Genomic DNA, 13,936 nt, shown 5'->3' with positions numbered 1-13,936 from the left:
CCAATAAAATATTTTGCAAGTTAGAATTTTTCATTTTGGATGCTGCTGTTTTGAGTATAAAATGAGATAGTGGCATTAATGTTTTCTTCCAGAGTTTTCTTAGATTTGCTCTAGAATTGTTGGCATACCTTATATACAAATTCATATTTAAAGAGCCAGAGAGTTCTAGTATCATATTCTGCTTATTAGTATTTACGGAGTATCTTCCAACTGCTAAGCTAGTTCCCAGCTGTTTTTTAAATTTCTAATTATATTTGTAGGTCTCAGGCATCACTATAATTTATGCTTTTAAAAAAACTCAGATAAATATTTTATAATCTTCATTTACTACTTTTGACTGACCACTGAAGAACTTTTTCTATTTTCTTTATTCATTTGAAAATTTGTATTTTATCAACCATTTGCAGAATGCAGAGTAAATGTTGTAAAAGAGAAAAAGAAAAACCTTGTAAAAATTTTGATCTGGAAAATAAACTCAGAAATGTTTTGGTACATAACTTGTTATTGATAATCTCCAAAAGTTAGCAGTATATATTATAGAGACTATGTCTCTTTTTCTGGAGATGTTTCTGATGTTTTCTGGAGATGTTGGACTCTGAGGGAATGGCTGGCTACCTAAACATATTTACTATTAGCTAACATAAATTAGGCTGATCTGGAAAGTATGCATGCCCACACACATATAATATATATTGTTATAGGTAATATGGTGGCTTCTGATTTGGGAAGAAAGCTCTTAACCTCTATAATGTAAAAGAGTAGCAAAAAATTTTATTTGCTTTCAACTGCTTATCATTTTGCCGCTTTAGTGTGCTTCATGATTTCTACATGCTTCATTCTCGATTTCTTATGCTAGCTACTTTTATGTTTGCATTGTTGCATTTTGACTAATCAATTAAGATGTCCCTAGTTAACAAATGGAAAAAGATCGATCCATTCTCTTATCCTAAATGCAAAGATTGGACTATAATTCTTCTCTAAGTTGGAAAATTAACACACTAAGGAGTAAATATTTAAGTATGCAGTATAGATAATGCCCCTGAACTTAAGTATAAAATAAGACATAATGAAGTATGTTCTGCTTATGTATGTCTTAGAAATATTAATACTTAGTGGAAAATCATAACAATCCATTCAACATTAATTAAGGTAAGTGTAATTTATTTTTGCAATGCAAACATGTATAATCTGTATCACAGTCCTATTTCCTCCCACTAAATAAGTCAGCAGTTGGGTGTATCTGACACACATGAATTTATTACATAAAGTATTTAATATCGTGGTTATGCATTTTAGATTCTAAACATGAGGTATGTGACTTCTAAAGCCATAATCAAACTACTTACAAGTTTCTCTTAAAAATATGTTCAACTGGGTCTTTTACAAATATGTAGTAGTATGAGATAAAATCACACACAGTATTTGTCTTCTATGTGGAGATCATCTTGAAACTTGTTACATATTTTTTTTATCAATCCCATTTATCTCAAAGCTTTGAATTCAATACAGGTGTTTATTTCAGTAGGTTGGTGAATGAGCTCAAATATAGTTATCAATCTCATGGTAGTGTTTAGGCAAGTAGAGAACTATTGAGGTAATTTCTCAAGTGTCCTGCATTGAGAATGAAATGAACTCATGGCAGCCACTGTCACTTAGCAGTATTCCCTAAACTTCAGATCAGATGCCACCCTCACTATTTTTGCCAGGCTTTAAGTACCACCAGTATTATTTAAATTGCTTTAATCTATCATCAATGACTTATTAAAAATTCTTAAGCAAAAACACCCATAAAGCCACGTATTCGATTTATTTTTCCTGAAGCATTAACATAAATACATAACCATTAAAACTTTCAGTGTTCCTCCATGCACTACTAGTGGTCTCACCCTTGGGGAAGCTCCCACTTGAAGGACTGGAAATGTGAGACCCACCTCGGAAAGCTGAATATTTCTCTTCTCACGGTACCTGCAGTGGGGGCGCCTCAGTTGGAATCTGAGCAGCTAGGAGGGGACAAAGATGTGTGCGTTTTAACTCTATACTTTCTATTGAAAGCCTCACTACTATAACAACTTGAGAAATTCTATAGGTAGTGTATAAAATAAGATACACTATAGAATAAGATCTTTTAAAATATGTTCAAGACCATATTTGAACACTACCTTTTTTCTTAAAGAATAGGATTTATCAGTTAGCCTGATCATTTCCTCTTTTGCTTTCTGGAAAACTTTAAAATTTTTTTTTTTTAACATTTATTTATTTATTTATTTTTGAGACAGAGAGAGACAGAGCATGAATGGGGGAGGGTCAGAGAGAGGGAGACACAGAATCTGAAACAGGCTCCGGGCTCTGAGCTGTCAGCACAGGGGCCCGATGCAGGGCTCGAACTCACGGACCGCGAGATCGTGACCTGAGCCGAAGTCGGCGCTCAACCGACTGAGCCACCCAGGCGCCCCTGGAAAACTTTTAATTATACTCTTAAGTGTGGCAGCCTACTGCTCTCTACAACTCCATAGGAAAGATTTATTTAAAGATTTCAACCTTTAAATGTGTATAAAGACTTGCTGCTTTTGCCCTTTTGTCCCCTTCACTGCAGCTCCTTACCTAGTTATGTTTTTGCTCCAGCTGCCTAACATCTGGAAAGATAACACGAAGATGAACACATGTGTTGTCAAGTTTTCCATTAAGAATTTAATGTAAAATAAACAATTGACAGATCTGTCTTCCTTTTCTTCCTTTCCTCCCTCCTTCCTTGCTTACTCATACCCTTTCTTCTCATTCACAAGGACATGTGCTCTGACCTTCTTCATCTCTAAAAGTAAGCAGAAATTGTAAATATTAAACTAGATACATATTATTGATAATAATTTATGACTTGTAAATACTGTCAAGGAAGGCTGTACTAGAACACACTTATTCACTGAATGTTTCCTGGAAATCCACCACTTATACTTAAAGCATATAAATATTGTATGTTGGGAGGGAAACTACTATATTTTATAATAACTGCAGTTGCAGTGCTTTCCCTTTTAAAGGAGCTTTAATCATTCGTGTCTTCTTCACTTTCATGCTTAGTGTACCCTTACCTTCAACCACAGGAGTTTCACAGACTGTCCATGTGCAGAGATCAGTTTCATGTTGTTTGTCTGTAAAATAGATGTGCAGTGACTGCTTTTTTTCATTTTTAAATGCTTTAATTTAATAGTTATTAAACTCAGTCTGTGTTTAACACTTCATTTGAAATACTAAAGAAAATTAGTTCCACTTGCATTAGTCCCACAGGATACCAGGAGAAAAAGGCAGCCTTGAGAATTAATAATACTAACAAGGAATCAACTGTACGACTGGTCAGAAGGTCAGAGCACATGTCCTTGTGACTGAGAAGAAAAGGTATGAGTAAGCAAGGAAGGAGGGAGGAAAGGAAGAAAAGGAAGACAGATCTGTCCATCAATTGTTTATTTTACATTAAATTCTTAATGGAAAACTTGACAACACAATAGCTGTGTGACTGGCTAAGTCACTCTGAGCCTTAACTTTCCTGCTAATGGAGATAAAAATCAGTGTTAATAATTCCCAACATTTACTGTGTGTTACCATTATTACAAACAGTAGTATTTTATATGCAATTGTTAATCTTCAAAATGAGCTCATGTCTGTTGTTAGTTAGGCCCATTTTACAGATGATGAAACAAGAGGTTAAGTAACTTGCTCACAGACAACTAGCAGCAGAATTAGACTTTGAACCTAAATCATCTGCATCTTATTATATACTCTGTACTCTGTATTCTGTATTTTGTACTCTGTACTCTATATTCTGTACTCTGTATACTGTATAACCTGTCCTCTATACTATGCACTCAGTACTCTTATTCTGTACTTGTACTCTATGCTTTGTACTCTCTAGGCTGTACTCGGTAATATATATTCTGTACTCTGCTCTATACTATATACTTAACTATATATACTATATTCTCTGTATATATTCTATAGTCTCTCTGTTCTGTAGTGTGTACTCTGTGCTCTATACTCTATATGCTCTGTGCTCTATACTATATGCTCTATATACTCTATGCTCTTTACTCTCTATACTATATATACTCTGCTATATATACTCTATACTATATACTCTATATACTCTATGCCCTGTATTCTATACTATATATTTCTGTGCCCTGTACTCTATACTGTATACTCTATATACTCTGTGCCCTATACTCTACACTATATTCTCTCTATATTCTGTGCCCTCTACTCCATACTGTATATTCTATGTGCTCTATGCTCTGTACTCTTTATATTCTGTAGTCTGTACTCTGTATTCTATATAATATATACTCTGTACTCTATGTACTCTCTGTACTACTCTAGACTCTTCTCTGTACTACATACTATACTTGCTGTACTCTCCTCTGTACTAAATACTCTATATACTGTGGCCTTTAATATTTTATTGTCACATGTGGCATCCACACTTGGTACTTACATTAGATGATTTTTGACTTGGACATAAAAGCAAGCCGTTTATTTATATTATGTTTTCAATCCAAAGAACATGTATACTTTTGTACTATATAAGAAACTGTAACTTGTACTGATTGCACTTGCCTGCCATGGTTTGGATAGATTTTTTGCATGGCTTTTTTTCTTTTCTAATGGATGCTGTCCTATGATGCTTCTAAGCCTGTTCATGGGTATGTAACAGATGTCTTCTTTGCCTGTAAGCTTCCATCCTTAGGTATTTCTAATGTTTGTTTTTCTCTGTATACTTCCATACATAGCTATGCACTATGAAAAATTGAGTGAATGATATGTATATTCAAAATAAAGCCTATTTCACTTTTAAAAAATGTACTCTAAACCCTGTACTGTATACTATATACTCTATGCTCTGTAGTCTCTATACTCTGTAGTCTATACTGTGTACTGCATACTCTATATACACCCTGCTCTGTACTCTCTATACTACTCTGTGCTCCATAGTCTGTACTTTATACTATATACCCCATGCTCTGTACTCTGTACTATATATTCTATGCTCTGTACTCTGTATACTGTATACTCTGTGCTGCCGCATGTCTTTAATCTGTTGTATCATCTTCCCACCCAGATCCGAGCTCTAAATAATCTAAATCATAAATCAGCTTTATCAGAAGGAATGTATCCTAGATTCTTTGTGATCATGTTTATATGAATACAGATTATTCACTATTCTGATTTTTAAATTAAACCATTTTCAAATATTTGAGCCATATGGCTGCTTTGGCTTTGTGTATGCCACCACTGTGGTCCATCTATCACTAGCTTTTTGGAGACTATGAAGTAAAACTAACATTTCTTGAGGATACAGAAGTTACAGTCAGTTATCTATAGGATTCCTTCTGGCTCTAAATTCTAATGTATAAATGTGAATATAATTATTCATTTAAAGGTTTTCTTTAATTGAATCTGACAGATAATATCTAACAAAAATGTTTTATATACGCAAGCATTATTGTATCAAGCCTCTGTGTTGTATTTGTGTGACATGGAAATGCCATGTCACCTAATGTGTGCTACCAAGTGCAGGCAGGTACTTAGAAAAGTGCATTCAGCCTACTAATTACCTTTCTCAGCTTGAGAAAAGAAAGGTAAGCTTTTGCCTTTCTTTCAGCAGATGTAACTACTCCTGAATCTCCAAAGAACGTTGTGGAATCATCAATGGTGAATGGAGGTTTAACATCACAAACAAAAGAAAATGGGTTGCGCGCTGCACAGCAGGTGCCTGCACAGCGGAAGAAGCTCCTCAAAGCCCCAACTCTGGCTGAACTGGACAGCTCAGACTCTGAGGTGAGTCCCATTAGGTCCTGGCTCTCAAATCTTGATTCCATGTTCAGAATGCCAGCCCTCTCTGACCTAGTTTACTAATCACATTGCCTTAGTTGTTGATTGATCTCTTCCTATTTTTCAATCAATAAAGTTGGGACTGAAATTCATTTGTTTGGCAGGAAGTGAAACGGTAGATTACTTACTGTTTTTCGGTAAAGACCAGTATAGTGGCCATAGTTTATAGAATAAGTTCTGAAATATTCACATGGTCTTAGATTATAGTGCTATTAAAATAAGAAGAAAAAAAGATGCACACATAGTATCTTCATTACGTTTCCCTTCATTCTGGGAAGGAAAAAAGAAAAATATATTTCCATGAATTCTTCTCTTTCTTTCTCTCTCTCTCTCTCTCTAACACACACACACACACACACACACACACACCTACCCATAGTGAAGCTCGTTCTTTCTGTAATAATACCAATAGACAGGTCTGCAAAAGAAAACTCTGCTAAGGTTATCCAGATTTCATCTTTCTCCTGATGCCTTTTGGAGGAAGATCTCATGTCCTCCCTGTTTTCCAGAAAAAAATCAGGATGCTGGTGCTTCCCAATTCTCTCTCAAGCCTTTGTCTGCAGCATCAATGTTGTGTATCTCCACTGTATAAAATGAAATTACATGCTTGCCTCCCTCTTCCCTCAGGCCCTGCCAGACAAACAACACACACACACAGCCAGCTTCTCATCTTCTGTTTGCTGTTGTGGTTGCTGGCTCCATCCACTCCATGTTCATCCAATTTAGAATTAAGGAATTATTCTTTAATTGCCCAGACCTGTCTCTGAGACAGTTCTGGCAGCCTTCAGTGACAGTGCCACCCTTGGAGCAAAGCAGCAGTAAAGGAGCAGCAGGAATTCTAGAAGTGACGTTGTTCCAACCAGCACATATGATTAAGAGCCTACTGGTCAGGATGTAGAACTAGAAAAGGCCTAGTTTAGTGAGTGACTAGTAACTGCATCGGACAATACAAGCAAGCAAGTTTTAGAAAGCAGGCCTGGCAATAGAAAAGACTGGTGTTTCAAAGAATAGAGACCATCAGGATCCCCCAGCCAGGTACAAAGTGCTTAGTTGGGGGAATGGGCACCACAGGGCAAGCTGAGCCGGATTCTACACCCACATCCTCTTGCTTAAATCCGACCTCCAAGTCCCCTGGCCTCTTCTGGGCATCTTTGTGATTCCTCTGGGCTGGGAACTAATCTTAATGAAGATTAGTTTTTAAATAGTGAGAGATTGGGTCCAGCTGCCTGTGGTCAGCAAGCAGGGGCAGAGGACCATCAACAGCTTTTGAGAAAAAATCCTAAAAGGACTTGAAGCATGCCATTGCCCCCACCACTTCTCTCTCTCCTGCTGACTGACTTACAGTCACCTGACTGCCCCAGAACAGGTTCTTGGTTCTTCCCAGTAGAAGCAAGTGGAATCAGTAAAGAGTGGTATAGAAGGGGTGGACATGCTCAGTTCTGTAAAACTGGACTCTAAAAATGTTTCTAGGGGGCTCCAGGGTGGCTCAGTTGGTTGAGCATCTGACTTCAGTTCAGGTCATGATCTCACAGTTCGTGATTTCGAGCCCCGCATCGGGCTCTGTGCTGACAGCTCAGAGCCTGGAGCCTGCTTCAGATTCTGTGTCTCCCTCTTTGCCCCTTCCCCGCTCATGCTCTGTCTCTCAAAAATGAATAAGTGTTAAGAAAAAAAATGCTTCTGGGGATGGTGGGCTAACATATGTGAGGCTTGCGGATGGTTTCTGCTATTTAAATCTAGGTAGCACCCACTTCATAATTTTCTGGGAGTACTGTGTATATGGCCCCTTTTTTCTTTTCCTAAGAGATACTCTTGGCATTTATTTCCTTTTGACCCTCCATAAGCAGAAGGAGGTCGTTCTAGTTGCTTGCTAGCTTTTCTGGAGATTTGTGTGACCTTTACACCATGTCTGGGGTTGAAACTTTGGTTACACTGCTTGATTTGTTCTTCATGGTATGTACCAAGAGTGTGGAAATCACTGTTCAAACCTTCTTTGTTTGAACTGTGTGGTTTATACAGCCTTTTTTTCATCTCATGTTCTTTGACCAGATCCTTTGTATTGTAGCTTGTTTGAAACCACAGCTTTCAACATTAGGTTTTAGGTGAGGCCATTTTTTATGAATGGCTAATTCTTAAAATCACCTTAACTAAGTAGGTCAGAGAGAATTTTCACTACTTGTCACACATAATCATAGGTTAATATTTTAACCTAATTTTCTTTCTTCTACCATTTAAAACTATTTAGCAGTTTTCTATAGATATTATGGAAATAAGTTGTCTTTTAGTTCATGTATATCCTGTCACATAGTAGATAATAAGTTTTTCATGAATAAATATTGTACTTAATCTTGGTATTATTATTAAAAACAAATTAAGGATGTCTCTTCTCACAGGTTATAGGAATTTAAATTTTGTTTTGCACAATGTAGATATTTTTCTAGATTCATATGAAATATTTATTTTCATCTTTATTCAACAAATATTAATATTTATTCATTACTTAGTAACAGTGGGTTTGTTACAACAACGAATGAGACACATAGCTTCTACCTGCATGCAGATCCCAATCTATTACTTTTATAAATGTATTAAATATTTCCCTAATAATAATGTTAACCACTATTTACTGTGTGCCTGGTAATGTGTTAAGCATTTTGAGTTTTGAGTGCATTATCTTATCTGATCCAATAACACAGTGTAAAGATGGTTAAATACCAGGTGTTAAAACCAAGATGAGAAACTAGCTTCGTGTCCCATCACACTAATGAGGGATACAAACCCAGACTTGTCTTATGTTAGATCCCTTCTAGTTTGTCTTCTGCTTGCCTTGAACCTTTGGCATTTTAATTTGGTGCCTCACATTAAAATAAATCTCTAATAGTAAAATGTGATTAGCATGAGAGCACTAATGTCTAAGAATCTCTCTGTTTCTCTGCCCACACCTTTCTCAGGAGGAAACTCTGCACAGATCAGCCAGTAGCAGCAGTGTGTCTCCCTCTTTCCTTGAAGATCCCTCAGTAGAGGCTGTGTCCACGAGGAAGCGTGAGTATTTGTGATGAAAAGAGCTAGTGTCAGATACCTTCAAAACACACTGGACCTAGAATAGGGAATCCCAGAGTGCCTTGTGATCATTTAAGATAGAAAGAATTAACCCTGTAATTTCACTAGTCAGGAGCAGAAATATTGTTATAGTCCTAGAGTGACTTGTTAAGATAGGGCTTAACTGATGACTGGGCCTCAGGTTCTTATAACAGATCAGTCACCTTTGGGTTGTAAGGAGTAAGTCGTGTGTGTGTGTGTGTGTGTGTGTGTGTGTGTGTGTGTGTGTGTGTTTAGATTAATTACCTCCTTGTCTGAATTTAAGCTCAGAGCCCTAAGTAATCACACTTATTATCATTCCCACCCCCACACACATACACACATATCTATACCCCCTTACATATATAGATAGTAAAAATGCCTTTGTAGCTCTTCATAGGTTCTGAACACAGAATCTGAAGTTAAGTGATTTCTAAATGTTTTTAATAATATTTTTCATGTACAAGATCATTATGAAAGATTAAAAATTACACATTTAGGGAGAGGATTCTGGGAAGATGTTGGAACAAGAAGCACCAAGAATCTGTCTCCCACCTAGACAACAATTGCACTGGCAGAATCTGTCTGATGTAACTACTTTGGAACTCTGAAGTCTGTTGAAGACTTGCAACTTCCAGGGGAAGATTTAGATGAAAACTTGTGGTAATTTCAGTCACTTTCAGCTCTTAGTACAGTAGCAGCTACTCATGCCCCACCCCCAGCCACAAGGCAGTTTAGTGTTCCTGAAGCAGCTTACACACAGTTTACAGGAACTAGGGTGGGCAAAAAGGACCCTGTCCTCCAAATATTGGGAATCTTTCCTTTGATTGCTGATTGTCCCATCTGATTCCAAAGGTGTAGACAAAGAGGCCTGTAGTCATTGTTGTTTCTTGTTGCCCACTCCCTGCATGCTAAAGTGTCTTCCAGGGAATTTAAAGGGCTGGCTCCTTCCCCCCACCCCCTTCATTTTTAGCTTTTTCCCTTTCTGGAGCCAGACATTAAAGACTAAGATATTCAGAAACAACTACATATATAGGAAAAATTATAAAGTTACTATGCATGCCCAGAGAATGGCTTATGAAAGACCTGAGATCTTAAGTTTATATCTCAGGCTGATCCTCAGCACAGAGAGAGCCTACAACAGTCAAGAAAACAGTGAACAAAAACAATAACAAAAAACAGTAGCACCTGGGAAAGGGGCAGAATATGATTTCCAGAGTTACCACATTATTAGATTCAAATGTCCAGTGTTTAACAAAACAAAACAAAATCACAAGGCATACAAAAAAACATGAAGGTATGGCCCATTCAGAGTAAAGAAACAGTCAACGGAAACTGCCCCAGAAAAAGAGGGTGATATGCCCATCAAAGACTTTAAAATAAACTGTTTTAAAATGCTCAAAGAACTAAAAGAAGATATGGAGAAAGTCAGGAACACAATGTGTGAACAATATGGAAAGATAATAAAGAGCCAGAAAACCTAAAATGAAACCAAAAAAATTCTGGAGCTGAAAATTCCATTAACTGAAAAGAAAAATTCACTAGAAGATTAAAGGACAGATTTGAGCAAGCAGAAAAAATAATCTACAAATTCAGGCCAGGGCAATAGAAAACATCATGCCTGAGGAATAGAAAGACAAAAGACCAAAGACAAGCAAACAGAGACAGAGAGATCTGTCGGACACCATCAACCAGACCAACAAATGGATGGTGGGAGTCCCCGAAGGAGAGGAGAGAGAGGGACAGAAAAAATAATTGCAGAAATAATTTCTGAGACTTCCCAAATTTGATGAAAGACATGAATATAAACATCCAAGAAGCTTCACTAAAATGAACTCAAAGAGACCCACAGCAGGACACATTATAACCTAACTTTCATAAGCCAAAGACAGAGCAACAAGAGAGAAGTGAGTCACTAGAGACAAGGGATCCTCAACGAAATTTTCAGCATATTTCTCATCAGAAACTTTGGAGTCCTGAAGACAGTGGACCAATAACAGCTTTTTCACCCACTGTCACCCACTGTCTGAAAGTTTCCTTTACACCACTTCACTTTTTTTGAAAGATCAACATTAATATTTGTTTTAGCTAACTGAGAGAAATCCAAAGAGGATTTTCACTTCTACAAGATGTTTCAGTTGCTTCTTTGGTTTTTGCCATTTCAGCTTACAAAAGGTTTCATAGGAATGCTCTCCTTCCAGATAGTTGGGGAACTCTGTATATTGAGTGCTTAAAGAAAAAAAAAGTCAACCAGCAATCTTCTATCCAGCAAAACTATAGTTCAAAGTGAGAGAGAAATAAAGATATTCCCAGATAAACAAAAGCTGAGGGAGTCCATAACCACTAGACCCTCCCTACATCAAAGGCTCAGAGGTCTTACAGGCTGAAATAGAAGGACACTAGGTAATAATTCGAAGCCATAGGAGAAATAAAGGTCTTGGTCAAATACATAGGCAATTATAAAAGCTAGTATTATTGTAACACTGGTTTATAACTGCACTTTTTGTTTTCTATGTAATTTGAGAGACTAATGCATTTAAAAAGAATTATTAGTCTCTATTTGGGGGAAGGCAGTGTATACAAATGTAATTTTGTGACATCAACAACCAAGAGGGATGGAGGACAGAGCTGTATGGGAGCAGAGTTTTGTGTGGTATAGAAATTAAGCTGCTATACATCCAAATCAGAATGTTATAATTTTAGATTGTTAAATGTAGTTTCCATGGTAACCACAAAGAAAATAGCTACAGAATATATACAAAAGAAAATGGGAAAGGAATTTAAACGTTTCGTTATAAAAAAAAACAATTTCGCATGAAAAACAAGAATGAAGGAAATGAGCTGTAAGGCATATAGAAAACAAATGACAGAAGTCCATCCTGATCAGCAATTAGTTTAAATGTAAATGAATTAAACTCTCTAATCAAAAGCTAGAGATTGGCAGAATGGATAAAAACACATGATTCAACTATATGCAGACTAGAAAAGACTCCCTTGAGAGTCTTGAGAGTCAAAGGCATAAACAGATTGAAAGTGACATTATAGAAAAGATATTCCACGCAAATGGTAACTAAAAGGAAGCTGGAGTAACTATACTGACATTAGACAATATAGACTTTAAATTTAAAAAAAGTTACAAGAGACAAGGAAGGAGACTGTGTAGTAATAAAAGGCTCAATGCAGTAAGAAGAAAGAACAGTTATTAACATTTATGCACCTAATGACAGGCCATCAAAATATATAAAGTAAAAACTGACAGAAATGAAAGAGAAATAGACAGTTCTCAATAATAGTTGGAGACTCCTCTCACAATAATGGATAGAATAACCAGACACAAGATAGGGAAATAGAGGACTTGAGCAGCCCAATAAACCAACTAGATCTGAAAGACATATACAGAATACTCCACCCAACAACAAACACACATTCTTCTTCAGGGCACATGGAACGTTTTCAAGAATAGACCATATGTGAAACTACAAGTGAAGTCTCAATAGATTTTAAAAGATAGGTATCATATACAAAGGATCTTCTCTGGCCATAATGGGATAAAGTTAGAAATCAGTAACAGAAAGAAAACTGAAAAATTCACAAAATTATAGAAATTAAACAATACACTTTTTGAAAATCAGTGGGACAAAGAAGAGGTCACCAGAGAGATTAGAAAATACTTACAAATGAAAATAAAAATACAACATATAGGACACAGTAAAAACACTGCTAAGGTGAAACTTATTGTGATAAACACATTTCAATGATTAGTTGGTGGTTTTAAAAAGAAAGGAAAGAACGAATGAATGAGTGAACCAACAACCTAACTTTACAACTTAAGGAACTAGAAAAAGAAGAACAAACTAAACACAAAGTTAGCAGAAGAAAGAAAATAAAAAGATTAGAGCAGAGATAAATGAAATAGAAAATAGAAAAACAATGGAGAAAATCCGTGAAACCAAAAATTGATTCTTCAAAAATATCAACACAGTTGACAAACCATTAACAAGATGGCCTAAGAAAAAAGATTCAAAATACTAACATGAGAAATGAAAAGAGGAACCATTACTTCTGATTCTACAGAAATAAAAAGAGTTATGAGAGAGTATCATGAACACTTACCATCAAATTGTTTGGTCTTGGGGCGCCTGGGTGGCTCAGTCGGTTAAGCGGCCGACTTCGGCTCAGGTCATGATCTTGCGGTCAGTGAGTTCAAGCCCTGCGTCGGGCTCTGTGCTGACAGCTCAGAGCCTGGAGCCTGTTTCAGATTCTGTGTCTCCCTCTCTCTGACCCTCCCCCATTCATGCTCTGTCTCTCTCTGTCTCAAAAATAAATAAAGGTTAAAAAAAAATTTTTTTTAATTGTATAGTCTTGATGAAATGGACAAATACCTAGAAATGCCAAATCTAGCAAGACTAAATCAGAAAGAAACAGAAAATCATTCAGATTACTAGTAAGGATAGTGAGTTAGCAATCAGAAACTCTCCCAACAAAGAAGAGGCTGGAATTTGATGCATTAAAAAACAAAACAAAAACCCAAAACTACCAATTCTTCTCAAACATTTCCAAAAAATTGAAGAGAAGGGAACGTTTCCTAAAAGTCATTCTGTGAGACCACATTACCCTGATACTGAAGCCAAACAAAGACACTATAAGGACAGAAAGCTATAAGTACCCTTTACAAATACTGACTTTTTTTTTAAAGATCTTTTACTAACAAATGGGTGCCTGGATGGTTCAGTCGGTTGAGGGTCTGACTTTAGCTCAGGTCATGATCTCGCAGTCCATGATTTCAAGCCCCATGTCAGGCTCTGTGCTGATGGCTCAGAGCTTGAAGCCTGCTTCAATTCTGTGTGTGTGTGTCTGTCTCTCTCTCTCTCTGCCCCTCTCCCACTCACACTCTGTCTCCCTCTCTCTCTCAAAAATAAATAATTCCCTGGGGAATTCTACCAGATATTTAAAGCAGAGTTAATACCTATCCTTCTCAAGCTCT

At 36.7% G+C, this 13,936-nt stretch overlaps 1 protein-coding gene across 6 annotated transcripts in view; it reads left to right on the top strand.

The window, feature by feature from the left end:
• SPIRE1 (spire type actin nucleation factor 1) overlaps nucleotides 1-13,936 on the top strand; it is a 202,894-nt gene that overhangs the window by 162,314 nt on the left and 26,644 nt on the right. For 5 of the 6 annotated variants that reach the window (XM_058692765.1, XM_058692763.1, XM_058692764.1 and 2 more), the window contains 2 exons: nucleotides 5,651-5,823; nucleotides 8,826-8,916. In XM_058692765.1, the coding sequence (XP_058548748.1) occupies nucleotides 5,651-5,823; nucleotides 8,826-8,916 (264 nt within the window). Of the gene's footprint in view, nucleotides 1-5,647; nucleotides 5,824-8,825; nucleotides 8,917-13,936 lie in introns of all 6 variants that reach the window. The other variant, XM_058692762.1, reaches the window with a different exon arrangement.

This window comes from Neofelis nebulosa, chromosome 11, assembly GCF_028018385.1.
Source record: "Neofelis nebulosa isolate mNeoNeb1 chromosome 11, mNeoNeb1.pri, whole genome shotgun sequence".
Classification (NCBI taxonomy): Eukaryota; Metazoa; Chordata; class Mammalia; order Carnivora; family Felidae; genus Neofelis; species Neofelis nebulosa.
The sequence above is the reverse complement of the archived record's forward strand: the minus strand, read 5'-3'. Positions and strand labels throughout refer to the sequence as shown.